At 45.0% G+C, this 13433-nt stretch overlaps 1 protein-coding gene across 5 annotated transcripts in view; it reads left to right on the top strand.

Annotated features, from left to right (window-relative positions):
* LOC116968252 (casein kinase I-like) overlaps positions 1–8637 on the top strand; it is a 200439-nt gene extending 191802 nt beyond the window's left edge. For all 5 annotated transcript variants that reach the window (XM_033014943.1, XM_033014945.1, XM_033014942.1 and 2 more), the window contains one exon: positions 5534–8637. In XM_033014943.1, the coding sequence (XP_032870834.1) occupies positions 5534–5588 (55 nt within the window). In that variant the 3' untranslated portion in view covers positions 5589–8637. The remainder of the gene's footprint in view (positions 1–5533) is intronic.
* Positions 8638–13433: the final 4796 nt, after the last annotated feature.

Here is a 13433-nt window from a genome sequence, read left to right as displayed (position 1 = left end):
AGGAAGCCAGAGTAAAAGCTGGATAAAACCCACATGGTCACGGGGAGAGTGTGCAAACTCTGCACAGTCAGCACCTGTGGTCAGGATCAAACACAAGTCTCTGGAGCTGAAAGGCAGCAACTTTACCACTGCGCCAGCTGAGAAATGCATAAGAAGGAACTGCAGATGCTGGTTTAAACCAAAGATAGACACAAACATCTGGAGTAACTCAGCGGGACAGGCAGCATCTCTGGAGAGAAGGAATTGGTGATGTTTTGGGTCGAGACTCTTCTTCAGCCAGAAGAGTCTCGACCCAAAACATCACCCATTCCTTCTCACCAGAGATGCTGCCTGTCCCGCTGAGTTACTCCAAGTTTTGTGTCTACTGAGAAATGCAGATGGCATCCAGGGAAATAAACTTTTTCTCAAGGTGAAATGCTTCTTTGGAACGGGTACAATTATCAAGCACTTTGATAATAGGAGCAAAGGAGAAAAATAAGAGCCGTTTGATTAAAGAAGGGGCAAATGTGGATGAAATGATGGGAGAAATGAAAGGAGAAATAAGAGTAGTCTGAATAGCTGAGACTGTGGGATTTAAATAGATCTGTAATTGAATAGGAGAAGCTAAAACCGGACGAGGGATATCAGACTAATAACCAGGCCGACCAAGAAGGGTAGACTTCTACTTCAAAAGACATAGGAGCAGCGTTAGGCCATTCGGCCCATTAAGTCCGTTCCGCCATTTGATCATGGAAGAGCTATTTTTAACCTCAACCCACATTCTCCTGCTTTCTCCCTGTAACCTTTGACGCCCCTACTAATCTAGAATGTATCATTCTCTGCTTTAAAAATACCCAATGACTTGGCATCACCACCGTCTGTGGCAATGAATTCCACTGATTCACCACCCTCTGTCTAAAGAGATTTTTCCTCATCTAATTCTAAAGATACGTCCTTTTATTCTGAGGCTGTGCCCTCTGGTGCTGGTCTCTCCCACTAGAGCATACATCCTCTCCACATCCACTTTATCCAGTTTTTTTGAACCCCTAATGTGGAAATTGCTTTAAAGTTTGTCAGCAAATCGACAGAACTGTTCGAAATTAGTCAATAATTATAAAAAAAATTCTTCACTTAAATTCGGTAAGAGGGAATTATATTCTGTATCACAATTCTGGGGCAGTGGTTTGTGAATTTGTCAAGGTGAATCACCATAGCTTGAATGGCCATAGCACAGGTTGCCTGTATACAAAAATATTTCATTGACTTGCTGCACAAAGTACTGCTGTCGTTTCGTTTCTGTGTAATCGCGGTGTCTCATTTAATCTGCATAGTCGCTAGAATTCCTTGGTGGAATGGTCTGGATGAATAATGAACTCAACCTCAGATTATTGAGTATAACTGCACTGCTGGGTTAGACACTGCGTAGGGGTGAATGCGGCAGTAGGTGGATCAGGTTATTGGTGCAGGGGGCGGCACAGTTGCGCAGTGGGTAGAGTTGCTGCCTCACAGCGCTAGAGACCTGGGTTCAATCCTGACCTCGGGTGCCGTCTGTGAGGAATTTGCACCTTCTCTGTGTGACCACGTGGGTTTCCCCCGGGTGCTCCGGGTTCCTCCCACATCCCTAAGACGTGCAGGTTTGTAGGTTAATTATCCGCTGCATTTTGCCCCTTATGTGTCGGGCGTGGATAGAAAGTGGGATAACATTGAAATAGTAGGAGCGGGTGATCGATCGATGGTCGGCGTGAACTCGGTGTGATGAAGGGCCTGTTTCCATGCTGTGTCTCTGGATTTAAGAGAGAGTTAGATAGAGCTCTAGGGAGCTAGTGGAGTCAAGGGATATGGGGAGAAGGCAGGCACGGGTTATTGATAGGGGACGATAAGCCATGATCACAATGAATGGCGGTGCTGGCTCGAAGGGCCAAATGGCCTCCTCCTGCACCTATTTTCTATGTTTCTATCTAAAGTAAAATCAAAGCCAAATCACAGCTACAAACGGGTGGAATGGTAAAGGGCCTGTCCCACTTACGCAATTATTTTCGGCGACAGCCGGCACCCGTCATAGTCGCAGCAGGTCGCCGAAAATTTTCAAAACTTTGAAAATCCAGCGGAAACCAGAAAAAGATACAACTCTTTGGGCGACTACTCACGACCATACAGGCGTCACCCCGTGACATGTTGACACGTGACGCCTGTTTGGTCGTGAGTAGTCACCCAAAGAGTTGTGCCTTTTTCTGGTCGCCGCTGGATTTTCAACATGTTGAACATTTTCGGCAACCTGCTGCAACTATGACGGGTGCCGGCAAGTCGCCGAAAAAATTGCGTAAGTGGGACAGGCCCTTAACGCCTGCACATGATTTGTTTTACATGAGACTTTGAGAAAAGCTGCAACATGACCTCCTGACCCTTACGCTCAATGTCTCGACTGATGAAGGTACAAGCCTTCTTTACCACTCTGATGGTATTGCCACTTTCGGGGAGTTATGGACATGCAAGTGTGAACTTGCACCTATACCCCAGTGCTTCCACCACTACTGTTTCTGCCCACTGACCTGAATCACTTCAGTTCAGTGGAGACTACCGGCCTTGACCAGGTTTATCATAGCCACATGTACTGAGGTACAGTCTTCTTCTTGTTGAGTCCACACGCAAGATTAGAAGTTGTTCAGCCAGAGGTGAAAACACTTCTCGGCATCTGCATACAATGGTGTCTGTCTTGTGTGGCGGTGGACAGATTAGTGGAAACAGGGCCGCGACATGAACGCTCTCTCCTTGACCTCTGAGGTACAGTGAAAAGCTTTGTTCTGAATGCTAACCAGTCAAATCAGATAAGACTACACATGTTGTTTGTATCTTCCCCTTTACTCTATCTATCGGACTAGACCAGTGGTCGCCAACCTTGTTCTGCAGAAGGGCCGGGACGCATGTCTGTGAGCGGATGGCGGGCCACATCTAACACGTGTACACATGGATCCCGCCCCGGATGGCAGGCATCAAATCACGTGTTCACAGAAAGTAGACATAAATACTGGAGAAACTCAGTGGGTGAGGCAGCCTCATGCAATCCTTGCATGTCTCACCTGCTGAGTTTCTCCAGCATTTTTGTCTACCTTAGATTTTTCCAGCATCTGCAGTTCTTTCTTAAACGTGTTCACAGAAGGTGCGCGGTTGTGCCAGCGGCTTTGCGCAGGATGCGGTACAGCCAGAGCTCGGCCGCGCTCGGGGCGGGCGCTCGGCGGGCCGGATGATTTTGGGTTACGGGCCACATTCGGCCCGGGGGCCGGTGGTTGCCGACCCCGGGACTAGAGTTTGAACAGATTGTATATATATGGTTAAGAAAGAACTGCAGATGCTGGAAAAATTGAAGGTAGACAAAGATGCTGAAGAAACTCAGCGGGTGAGGCAGCATCTATGGAGCGAAGGAATAGGCAACGTTTCAGGTCGAGACCCTTCTTCAGACTGATGTCGGGGGCGGGAAAAAGAAAGGAAGAGGCAGAGACAGTAGGCAGTGAGAGAAGGAGGGAGAAAGCAAGGACTACCTGAAATTGGAGAAGTCAACATTGACCTCCAATTTCAGGTATCTACATATGGTATACCTGAACTGTTTTGGATATCTTGCAAAACGATGCTTTTCACTGTACCTCGGTACACATGACTATAAAAAATCTACACCTAAACCATAAGAGCAATCAAGTCAAACTCAAGTACAATAGGCTGAGCAAAGGGAAAGATACCAAGTGCAGAACATAGTTGTCAGCATTGTAATGCAATAGTTCCATAGACCAAGTCCAATATCCACCATGGGGTAGAGGTGACTACTGTCTAGTTTACGGAAGTACCATTCAGAAGACTGATTACAGAGGGGAAAAAGCTATTCCTGAGTCTGGTGGTGTGCACTTTCAATCTTCTGCCCTATGGGAGCGGGGAGAAGCAGGATTAACTGGGGTGGGAAAGATCTTTGAGTATGTTGGCTTTGAGGTAAGTACAAAATAATCTACATCGAAGCAGGGCGTATACTACGCCAGTTATTTCATCAGGTGTTAGTATCTGGAGCATGTTGTGGCCTCTCATCAATGACATCAGATTAGTTTATTGTCACATGTACCGAGGTACAGTGAAAAACTTTTGTCAGTGAAGGTTCTGTCGCACAAATTGCGACCATGTGGCCCTCACCAGTCATGGTTAGGACAGCTTCCGCAGTAGTCCAGTGGTGGGTCAGCAGTGCTAAACTTGAGGACGGGCAGTCCACTGCTGGAAGTATGTTTTGGCCCATTTCCACCTGTTTGGACCTCCAGTGACACAATCACCCTCCATCGAAAGCCACTCCTTTATTTATTACAATCCTACTCGAGACTAACCATGTCTAGTGATAACTTAGTACCAGCCTGCTGGTTGTGGAATGAGATTGTATGTATGTTTTTCACACCCATAAGGTTATAAGGTCTTCAGTGATAGGTGTAGAATTAGGCCATCAGGCCCATCAAGTCTACTCTGCATTCAATCATGGCTGTTCTATCTCCCTCCTAACCCCATTCTCCTGCCTTCTCCTCATAACCTCTGACACCTGTACTAATCAAGAATCTATCTAATCTCTGCCTTAAAAATATCCACCGACGGCCTCCATAGCCGTCTGTGGCAAAGAATTCCACAGATTCACCACCCTCTGACTAAAGAAATCTCTCCTCATCACCTTCCCAAAAGAATGTCCTTTAATTCTGAGGCTGTGACCTCTAGTCCTTGACTCTCCCACTAGTGTAAACATCCTCTCCACATCCACTCTATCCAAGCCTTTCACTATTTCTACGTTTCAATGAGGTCCCCCCCCTCATTCTTCTAAACTCCAGCGTGTACAGGCCCACTGCCAACAAATGCTCATCAAAGGTTAACCTACTCATTCCTGGGATCATTCTTGTAAACCTCCTCTGGACCCTCTCCAGAGCCAGCACATCCTTGCTCAGATATGGTGCCCAAAATTTCTCACAATATTCCAAATGCCGCCTTATAGAGCCTCAGCATTACATCCCTGTTTTTGTATACAAGCCCTCTGGAAATAAATGCTCGCATTGAATTTGCTTATTAACTTTTTGGGAATCCTGCACCAGCATTCCCAAGTCCCTTTGCACCTCCGATTTCTGGATTTTCTCCCCATTTTGAAAATAGTCTATGTCTTTATTCCTACTACCAAAATGTAGTACTCAATGGGGAAAAATAGACACACAAAGTGCTGGAGTAACTCAGCGTATCAGGCAGATCATTGATCGGTGACATTTCGGGTCGGGATGAAGACGGGACCTGAAATGTCACCTATCCATATTCTCCAGAGATGCTGCCTGATCCGCTGAGTTACTCCAGCACTTTGTGTGTCTTTTCCTTTCGTTAACCAGCATCTGCAGTTCCTTGTGATTCCACCTTAAAGTGTTTGTGAGTCAATTCTGGATTACATTAGTTATGATATGGGTTGTAGATTGCTGCCTGCCTGCCTGCCATGCATCGGTTTAAATGTATCAACTAATTCTTCGGGGGCTGTTATTAATTGTGTGTCTCCCTCCCTGCCCAGGTGCTGCTGTTTTTTCAGGAGGAAAAGGAAGAAGAGCAACAGTCGACACAAATGACTGCAGCTCTCCACGGACTGCGAGGCACTCCTTGCATGTTCAACTCCCTTCATTTCAGACGAAAACGCCACCTGACTGGTTGAGAAGCTTCAGACTGATGACCTTTGTTTTTGTTTCGGTTTTTTTGCCTGTGCCTACATGTTCCTCCGACTGGGAAAAAGGATCCTTCTCTCCTTCGACACTCAGGCTCAATTGCACTTCTTCACGCGACGGATTTTCCCCTTCCCTCCCTCCACCCCAACGCTGTGGGAGATGGGCCAGGCACCCAAACAACTCCCCCCCACCCCCCGGGCTTTTCCTGTTTTCCCAGCCGCGGAGAGACGGATGGGGGAGGAGACGACCCCGGGAGATTAGTCCCGCCACAAACCGAGAGGCTGGAAAACTTGTGGGTGCAAACAGACTCTATGCAGAGACACCCACCTGGAGCAGGAGAAGACGGCCAAACTGACAATGGCAGCACAGGTGGAAGGAAATAGGTGCATTTGTTGCAAAAAAAAATGGTTGTTCTATTTTGTGATGTAGCATACAAGCTGTGAGAAACTTACAATCTATGTTTTTTTTCTTTTTTTTTTGCCAAGCCATCCCATGCCCCATCCCACCTCTCCACCCGACTATTAAGCCTTTTCTTGACCTTGTTTGGATCTTTCCAGGTGCCGCCAGATGTGTTTTGTGCATGCTGTCTGAAATCATTTTTAAGAGGAAGAGGTAGGCTCTTTTTGCTTTAAGGTGCACTTAATGTAGGAGCGGTGTGTGCGCGGGTTGCGTGTGTGTGTGTGTGTGCGCGCGCGTGCGATCTCTCACTGGTATCTGATATCGATCAAAGATCAAGCCCATTGTGGATAGTAAACACACACTGGCTGCTGCAGTAATCTCCAAGCCAGTACTGCCACTTTTAAATGTGTTTTTTAGTTGAAATCTTGACGTTTATATCCAAAGAGCTGTGTTTCTATGGAAACAATACAAAGTGGAACAGCATTAATTCCCCCCTGAGATTTTTATTTATTTTTAAGTGGGATGTCTAGAAATGTCACGAGCCGTCAACGAGCATCTGATTTTAAGGACTGCTGCAAATCGGTTGCCAAAAATGAATGAACAGCTCATTACATGTTTGAGGTAGTTTCACTGGATTTAATAAAACAAGTAGGTATTCGCACTGCAGAGGAGGTGTCCTCTCAAGGAACACACTTCCCACCTCAGCCAGGAACACTTTAAGCTTTTCCCAGCCCATCTCCCCTCCTTGCGGTAAACGTACAACTGGTCTTAATCTTTCTAGGGTCCCGTAGAGTAGCGTTCTTTTGATAACCTGCAGATGCCGACTTGAAACGAATGAACCTATTGGGCGAGTGGGGGCAGGCTTTCCCACTGATTAGACAGGAGGCGTGTGTGTGAGGGTGGGTGGGAGTGGGAGGGGAGGGTAGGGGGGAGGGGGGGGATTGTTAAACAGAGGACTTACCCTCTGGTCTACTCTGAAATTAGATTCTTAAGCATGACCCCGCACCTGCTGGTCAGTGACTGCGGGGGACTTTTCTTTTTTGTTTTGCTTAAGGCAGCTGTATCCTCAGGAAGCCGCAAAGTGCCTGTGGCTTTACTCACCACCCTCGTACCGCCCTGCCGCAAGGCTGGCCAAGCCTCGGGCGTTCTGCAGGCGTACGTGCGGAAACTGACCATTGGCCGGAAAACGGTCCTCTTGTTTTACAAGGGGGTTTAAAAAAAAAAAAAAAAAAAGCCCATTAAGCCGACGCATCGCACGGATGCAGATTGAGCGTTGTGACGTTGCCAGAACGTGAAGCCTGACCGCTAGGCCTTGGCACAGTTTTCGGAGATTAACCATGCCACACAAGGGACTTGAGCTGCGTATAATTCCGTAGTTTCTTTAGCGATGTGAACACAACCAAAGCACTTCCAAAATGCAGTGAGCTCATCAAGATGAAGTTCGGGATAGTCCTGCCCATAAGTATGTGGTTCATTGCAGTGTACCATGTTATCATTATTAGCCGTAGCATCCTAAAGCTCTTATTTCTCCCCCTGCGGTTGAAATGATGCAATATCACTTTTGGACTTTGAGGCCCAGCGCAGTTGAGAAATCCAAATTAACACACCAAGGTATGGAGCGCCCTGAAGAAAGATCTGTAGGTCAGACACCCATCGGTCTTTGCTTGCAATTCTGCATTTGTGAATTGTCGGGAGAAATATTTATGTCGACCTGGGATAAAAGCACGCTTTGCACCCTGAAATTCTCGACTGACACAGTTTTCTCCATCTGGGTGCATGTCCCAAGGCTGCTCAACGCTTTAGCCCTGCAACCTCCTGTTGTAAGTAGGATGCAACAGCAAGCCATACATTCCGCAGCATAGGAAGAAAAGGCTGGCTTTGGTCATCTTGTGTTGCCATACGCACTCTTTAATTTGCCCTGGAGTTTAGATTTAGCAGACTGAAGCGCAGCACTGTGCTCAGGGTCTGGAAGGAAGCGATCTCGAGTAACATTCTCAAGAGGTGTGTAACTATTTGAATGTCCGTTTGTGGAGTCATCATGCAAAAAATGTTAACACTTACCTGTTGAATATTCTGCTCTTTTGAACTGAAAAAAGTTGCTGGTTACCAGATGTGCGGAGCAACGCTGCTCTAATTGATTGTTGGAAAGTAATTAGAATTGAAAAGTGTGGGCAGTGGGGGAAATGAAATACAGTTTTGTAGAGAGACCAGCGTCACAGTGTTCTGAACTCAACGGTTCACACATGCAGTCCGTTTCCCTGGCCAGTAACACATACGCCAAGCATCTCTCCCTCTTTCCGAGTTGGAGAGTCAACAAACAATGAGCAGCTAGTTCCAGTCGAGAGTTTGCACTGCACAGACTGCTCTGGTATGGACAGTTCCCATCTGAATTATCCACACATTCTGCCAGGCTGCCAGGTTAGCTTCTTAGTGCAACCATCTCCATACCATTCTGTTTACTAAATGGGAACAAACTACTCTTTAATTCAGAATTGCATAACTTGAATTTTGTTAGAGCAACATTTATTTCAATAAAATTGTCTCCTGTGTAGTTTTATTTATATTGCTTAATTCAAACCATTGTTAATACAATTTTTCTTTTCAGCCAAAATACAGCGTTGGAGTAAGAGGTGTAGTAGACCCTACTTTTAGTTTGTGTTCTGGGCATCTTGCACCCACGGCATTTATACATTTAATTAATCTTTTTTTTTGCGCTGTACAACTGGTGGGGAAATAGGGAAAGAAGCGAAATCATAAGGGAACAATGATAGACGCAGCCCCCAACGACATGAAGGAGACGTACTTGGCATTGAACTTGTTCGACTGATATAAATTGATGCACACATTCCACTCTTAGAACTGTACAGGGAGGCTACATAACGGGCATCCTGGAAACACTACTCAGGGTAGACGCAAAATGTTGGAGTAACTCGGCTGGGCAGGCAGCATCTCTGGACAGAAGGAATGGTCGAGACACAAAACGTCACCTATTCCTTCTCCAGCGATGCTGCCTGAACCGCCGAGTTACTCCAGCATTTTGTGTCTATCTTTGGTTTAAACCAGCATCTGCAGTTCCTTCCTAAACACTACGAAGGGCTGGAAGTCTTCACAGTCCCTGATATATCATTGGCATGTAACGCCCTAAATTAGCAGAGGGATTTTCTTTATAACCTCTGCAAGGTGACCTGCAGATTGGCTTCTGGATGTTCTTTCATAACACTTGTTAGTATGGCTAGAATACGAGGTGCCATAGCAACCTCCCCTGCATTACAGACAGATTTAAGCCCTAGGCTATTCAGGAAACAGCATTATAAGAATAAAAAATAATAGAGATTCTTGTGCTCATTGCCAGCAATGTAATTTTACCACTTTTTTGTTACTCGATCAACATACCTTTTCTTTAGTCTTACCATTTTCATTCAAATGTTATTTAAACAAAAAGATTTGTTGAAAATGTTTATCTGCTTTATGTGTTATCTTTACATCTGAAATATTATGATGTCCCCCTTTTCAAATGTTCCTACTCTCCCAGCAACTTCTAGATTGGTTTATGATTCACAAGGTACAGTACATATGAACAGTGGCAAAGATACAAACTTGGGCGACTGTATTTGACTTCCCGAGGTCTTAATGTTTCCTGGCGAATTCTATAAAAGTAAATAATGTTAGAACAACTTCTAAACTGCCTTTAGGAAGATGTAGATCAGTGAATTCTTTCAAAAATGTCATGGTCTGGAAATGGAAGATGCCATGAAATTGACGGCCCGCAAGAAAGCGTTGGCAATTCTCTCTTAAATGGTTGGATCGAAACCGTCTACTGAGTAGCTTTCAGATCCATCTCGATTATTGTCTCTGCCTTTTTTTTTTAGTGTCAGTGTGTTAATGGCTGCGGGTTTCACTGTAGCAAAGGCATGGGGCTTGCCAGGGTTGAGTTTTAGTTTGATGGTTGTTCAGAGGTCCAAAGAAGCCCCCCATCAGATGACCCTTGAAATGTGGTTGCATGGCACTGTCCTTCAATCAGTGCTGTAAGAACACAAACTTGAATATGATTGTACAACAGTCGGCATTTAGAATTAGAGTGCAGCCTTTAATATCAGGTCATTTTAGGAAGAAAGTTCATTCCAAACTTGCCCTGAGTCGACCACAAGCTACAGCTGTTTTGATGCAATAATGCATTACAAATCCATGTACCTTGAGTCCAGCCTTCATCTTCTCTCTGCTGCACCACCCTCTCCAACATTCCTCCCTCTCAATGATTACTTAGTCAGGACTAGGTTCCATTTTGTCTGACACAACCAAAGCCAGTGAGTGCGATCTGGTTGCTTGGATGGGAAAGCAATTACTCAACAAACTCGGTGGACCAGCGTTAACTATTAATGGGACTCCCTTTATCTCTGGTTGTATTCTGGATCGTGTGAGTAAAAGCTGTGTTTTTACTCTCTTTGATGTTGTACTATAGCTCAGGGTCGCTACCTGAGCCCGAATTTCTCAATAAAATTCATCAAGTTCAAGACTGATAATCACAAAAAAAAACTTAAGTATTTATTTTTGGTTTGCATTCTTTTGTAACTGCGTTGTCTCCTCTGCTGTTTGTTCTGTATTTACACAATGAGATATCAAGAGTGAGCCCACAGTTTTTGGGTGTGTACAGTGTATGAAATGCAACCATTGAAAGATGTTTTTTTAAATGAATGATTGACTGTATTTTTTTCCCTCTGACTTTCTCACTCAAATATCTTTTCTATCTGCAATATATTTATTTTATTTTCCTGATATGCACCTTCTAGATTGTGTACACACAAGGGCCCAATTACTGGTCTTAATAGGATTATTCCATCACTTGCGGCATGGTGGCGCAGCGGTAGAGTTGCTGCCTTACAGCGCTTGCAGCGCCCGAGACCTGGGTTCGAACCCGACTACGGGTGCTGTCTGCAAACTGTACGTTCTCCCCGTGACCGCGTGGGGTTTCTCCGAGATCTTCGGTTCCCTCCTACACTTTAAAGACGTACGGGTTTGTAATTGGCTTGGTATTAATATTAAAAATTGTCCCTAGTGTGTGTAGGACAGTGTTAATGTGCGGGGATCGCTGGTCGGTGCAATCCCGCTGGCTGAAGGGCCTGTTTCCGCACTGTATCTCTAAACTAAACTAAAATCTATAATTCTCTGTCAATTTCTGTCATTCTTGCAGTTCATTTTGAAGGGTCTCAATGACAAGTTGATCCTTTAATGATTTGCCACTGATTTCTGCAATAACTTGTTCTCTGTTTATAATTGATATTCTTAAATCCGCTGTTGAGGCATCTGTATCTGAAACACAGATAATGTTACTTGGACACGCAAGGAAGTGCAGATACTGGAATCTTGAACAAAACACCAAGTGCTGGAGGAACTCAGTGGGTCAGGCAGTATCGGTGGAGGGACATACAGTGCTGGAGTAACAATCACCTAAAGAAGGGTCCCGATCCCAAATACATCGCCTCTCCATTTCCCTCCACAGATGCTGCCTGGCCTGCTGAGTTTCCTCCAGCACTTTGTGTAATGTTGCCTAGAGATACATTGTACATAAACTGATTTCTAGAGTAAGCTAAGAAAGAAGACCAAGTGCTTTAAATTTATTTTTCTTTGTTTACTGGTCAAAATGTTCATGGTTTTACCCAGATTCTTCCAATCTAAATTGTTGCAAACAGAAATAGTGACTTGTGGGGTGCCGCAAGGCTCGGTGCTGGGACCCCAGTTATTTACAATATTAACGATTTAGACGAGGGAATTAGATGTGACATCTCCAAGTTTGCGGATGACACAAAGCTGGGTGGCAGTGTGAGCTGCGAGGAGGATGCTATGAGGCTGCAGGGTGACTTGGATAAGTTGGGTGAGTGGGCAGATACATGGCAGATGCAGTATAATGTGGATAAATGTGAGGTTATCCACTTTGGTGGCAAGAACAGGAAGTCAGATTATTATCTGAATGGTGTCAGATTAGGAAGAGGGGAGGTGCAACGAGACCTGAGTGTGTTTGTACATCAGTCGCTGAAAGTCAGCATGCAGGTGCAGCAGGCAGTGAAGAAAGCTAATGGCATGTTGGACTTTATTGCGAGAGGATTTGAGTTTAGGAGCAAGGAGGTCCTACTACAGTTGTACAGGGCCCTGGTGAGACCGCACCTGGAGTATTGTGTGTAATTTTGGTCTCCTAATTTGAGGAAGGACATTATTGCTATTGAGGGAGTGCAGTTTCACCAGGTTAATTCCCGGGATGGCGGGACTGACATATGATGAAAGACTGGGCTTGTATTCACTGGAATTTAGAAGGATGGGAGGGGATCTTATAGAAACATAAAGAATTGGACAGGCTAGATGCAGGTAAAATATTCCCGATGTTGGGTGAGGCCAGAACCAGGGGTCACAGTTTAAGAATAAGTTGTAGGCCATTTAGGACTGAGATGAGGAAAAGCTTTTTCACCCAAAGAGTTGTGAATTTGTGGAATTCTCTGCCACAGAAGGCAGTGGAGACCAATTCACTGGATTTTTTCAAGAGGGAGTTATATTTAGCTCATAGGGCTAAAGGAATCAAGGGATATGGGGGGGGGGGGGGAGCGGAAATGGGGTACTGATTTTAGATGATCAGCCATGATCATATTGATTGGCCTGTTCCTACATTTATTTTTCTATGTTTCTAACCTAAACAGTTCTTCCTCCTCAGCTTTTACAGCCAAACAGATTAATAGCACACAAAATGCTGGAGTAACTCGGCAGGTCAGACAGCATCTCTGGAGAAAAGGAATAGGTGATGTTTTCTGGTCAAGACCCTTCTTGAGACTGAGAGTCGGGGGAAAGAGAAACGAGAGATATAGAGGGCTATGCATATCGTTCATTCATTTGTTCTATATCTCTACATCACCGTGTATATCAACGGTTCCCAACCTGGGGCAAATTTGTTGATTCTGGATCTGTACATATTTTTCTCACTGACTGACTGTGTTTAGTTCTGGTATCTATTCATCATTAGTTGTTCTTAAATAAGTGAAATAACATTGTTATGTGCTATTAAAAGTTGCCAGGGGTAAACAGGACGAACAAGGTTGGGAACCCCTGGTCTATATCTCGTTTCCCTTTCCCCTGACTCAGTCGAAAGAAGGGTCTCGACCCAAAACGTCACCTATTCCTTCTCTCCATGAGATGCTGCCTATCCCCGTTGAGTTACTCCAGCTTTTTTGTGTCAATCTTCGGTTAAAACCAGCATCTGCAGTTCCTTCCCACAGATTAATAGCACACCTGCCCAGCACAGACCTCCGTGCATTCAATTCCTCTGCTTCTAAGGATCTATTTTGGATTTAGTGAATCATCAGCTTGAAATAG

This window comes from Amblyraja radiata, chromosome X (genome assembly GCF_010909765.2).
Source record: "Amblyraja radiata isolate CabotCenter1 chromosome X, sAmbRad1.1.pri, whole genome shotgun sequence".
NCBI classification, from domain to species: domain Eukaryota; kingdom Metazoa; phylum Chordata; class Chondrichthyes; order Rajiformes; family Rajidae; genus Amblyraja; species Amblyraja radiata.
The sequence above is the reverse complement of the archived record's forward strand: the minus strand, read 5'-3'. Positions and strand labels throughout refer to the sequence as shown.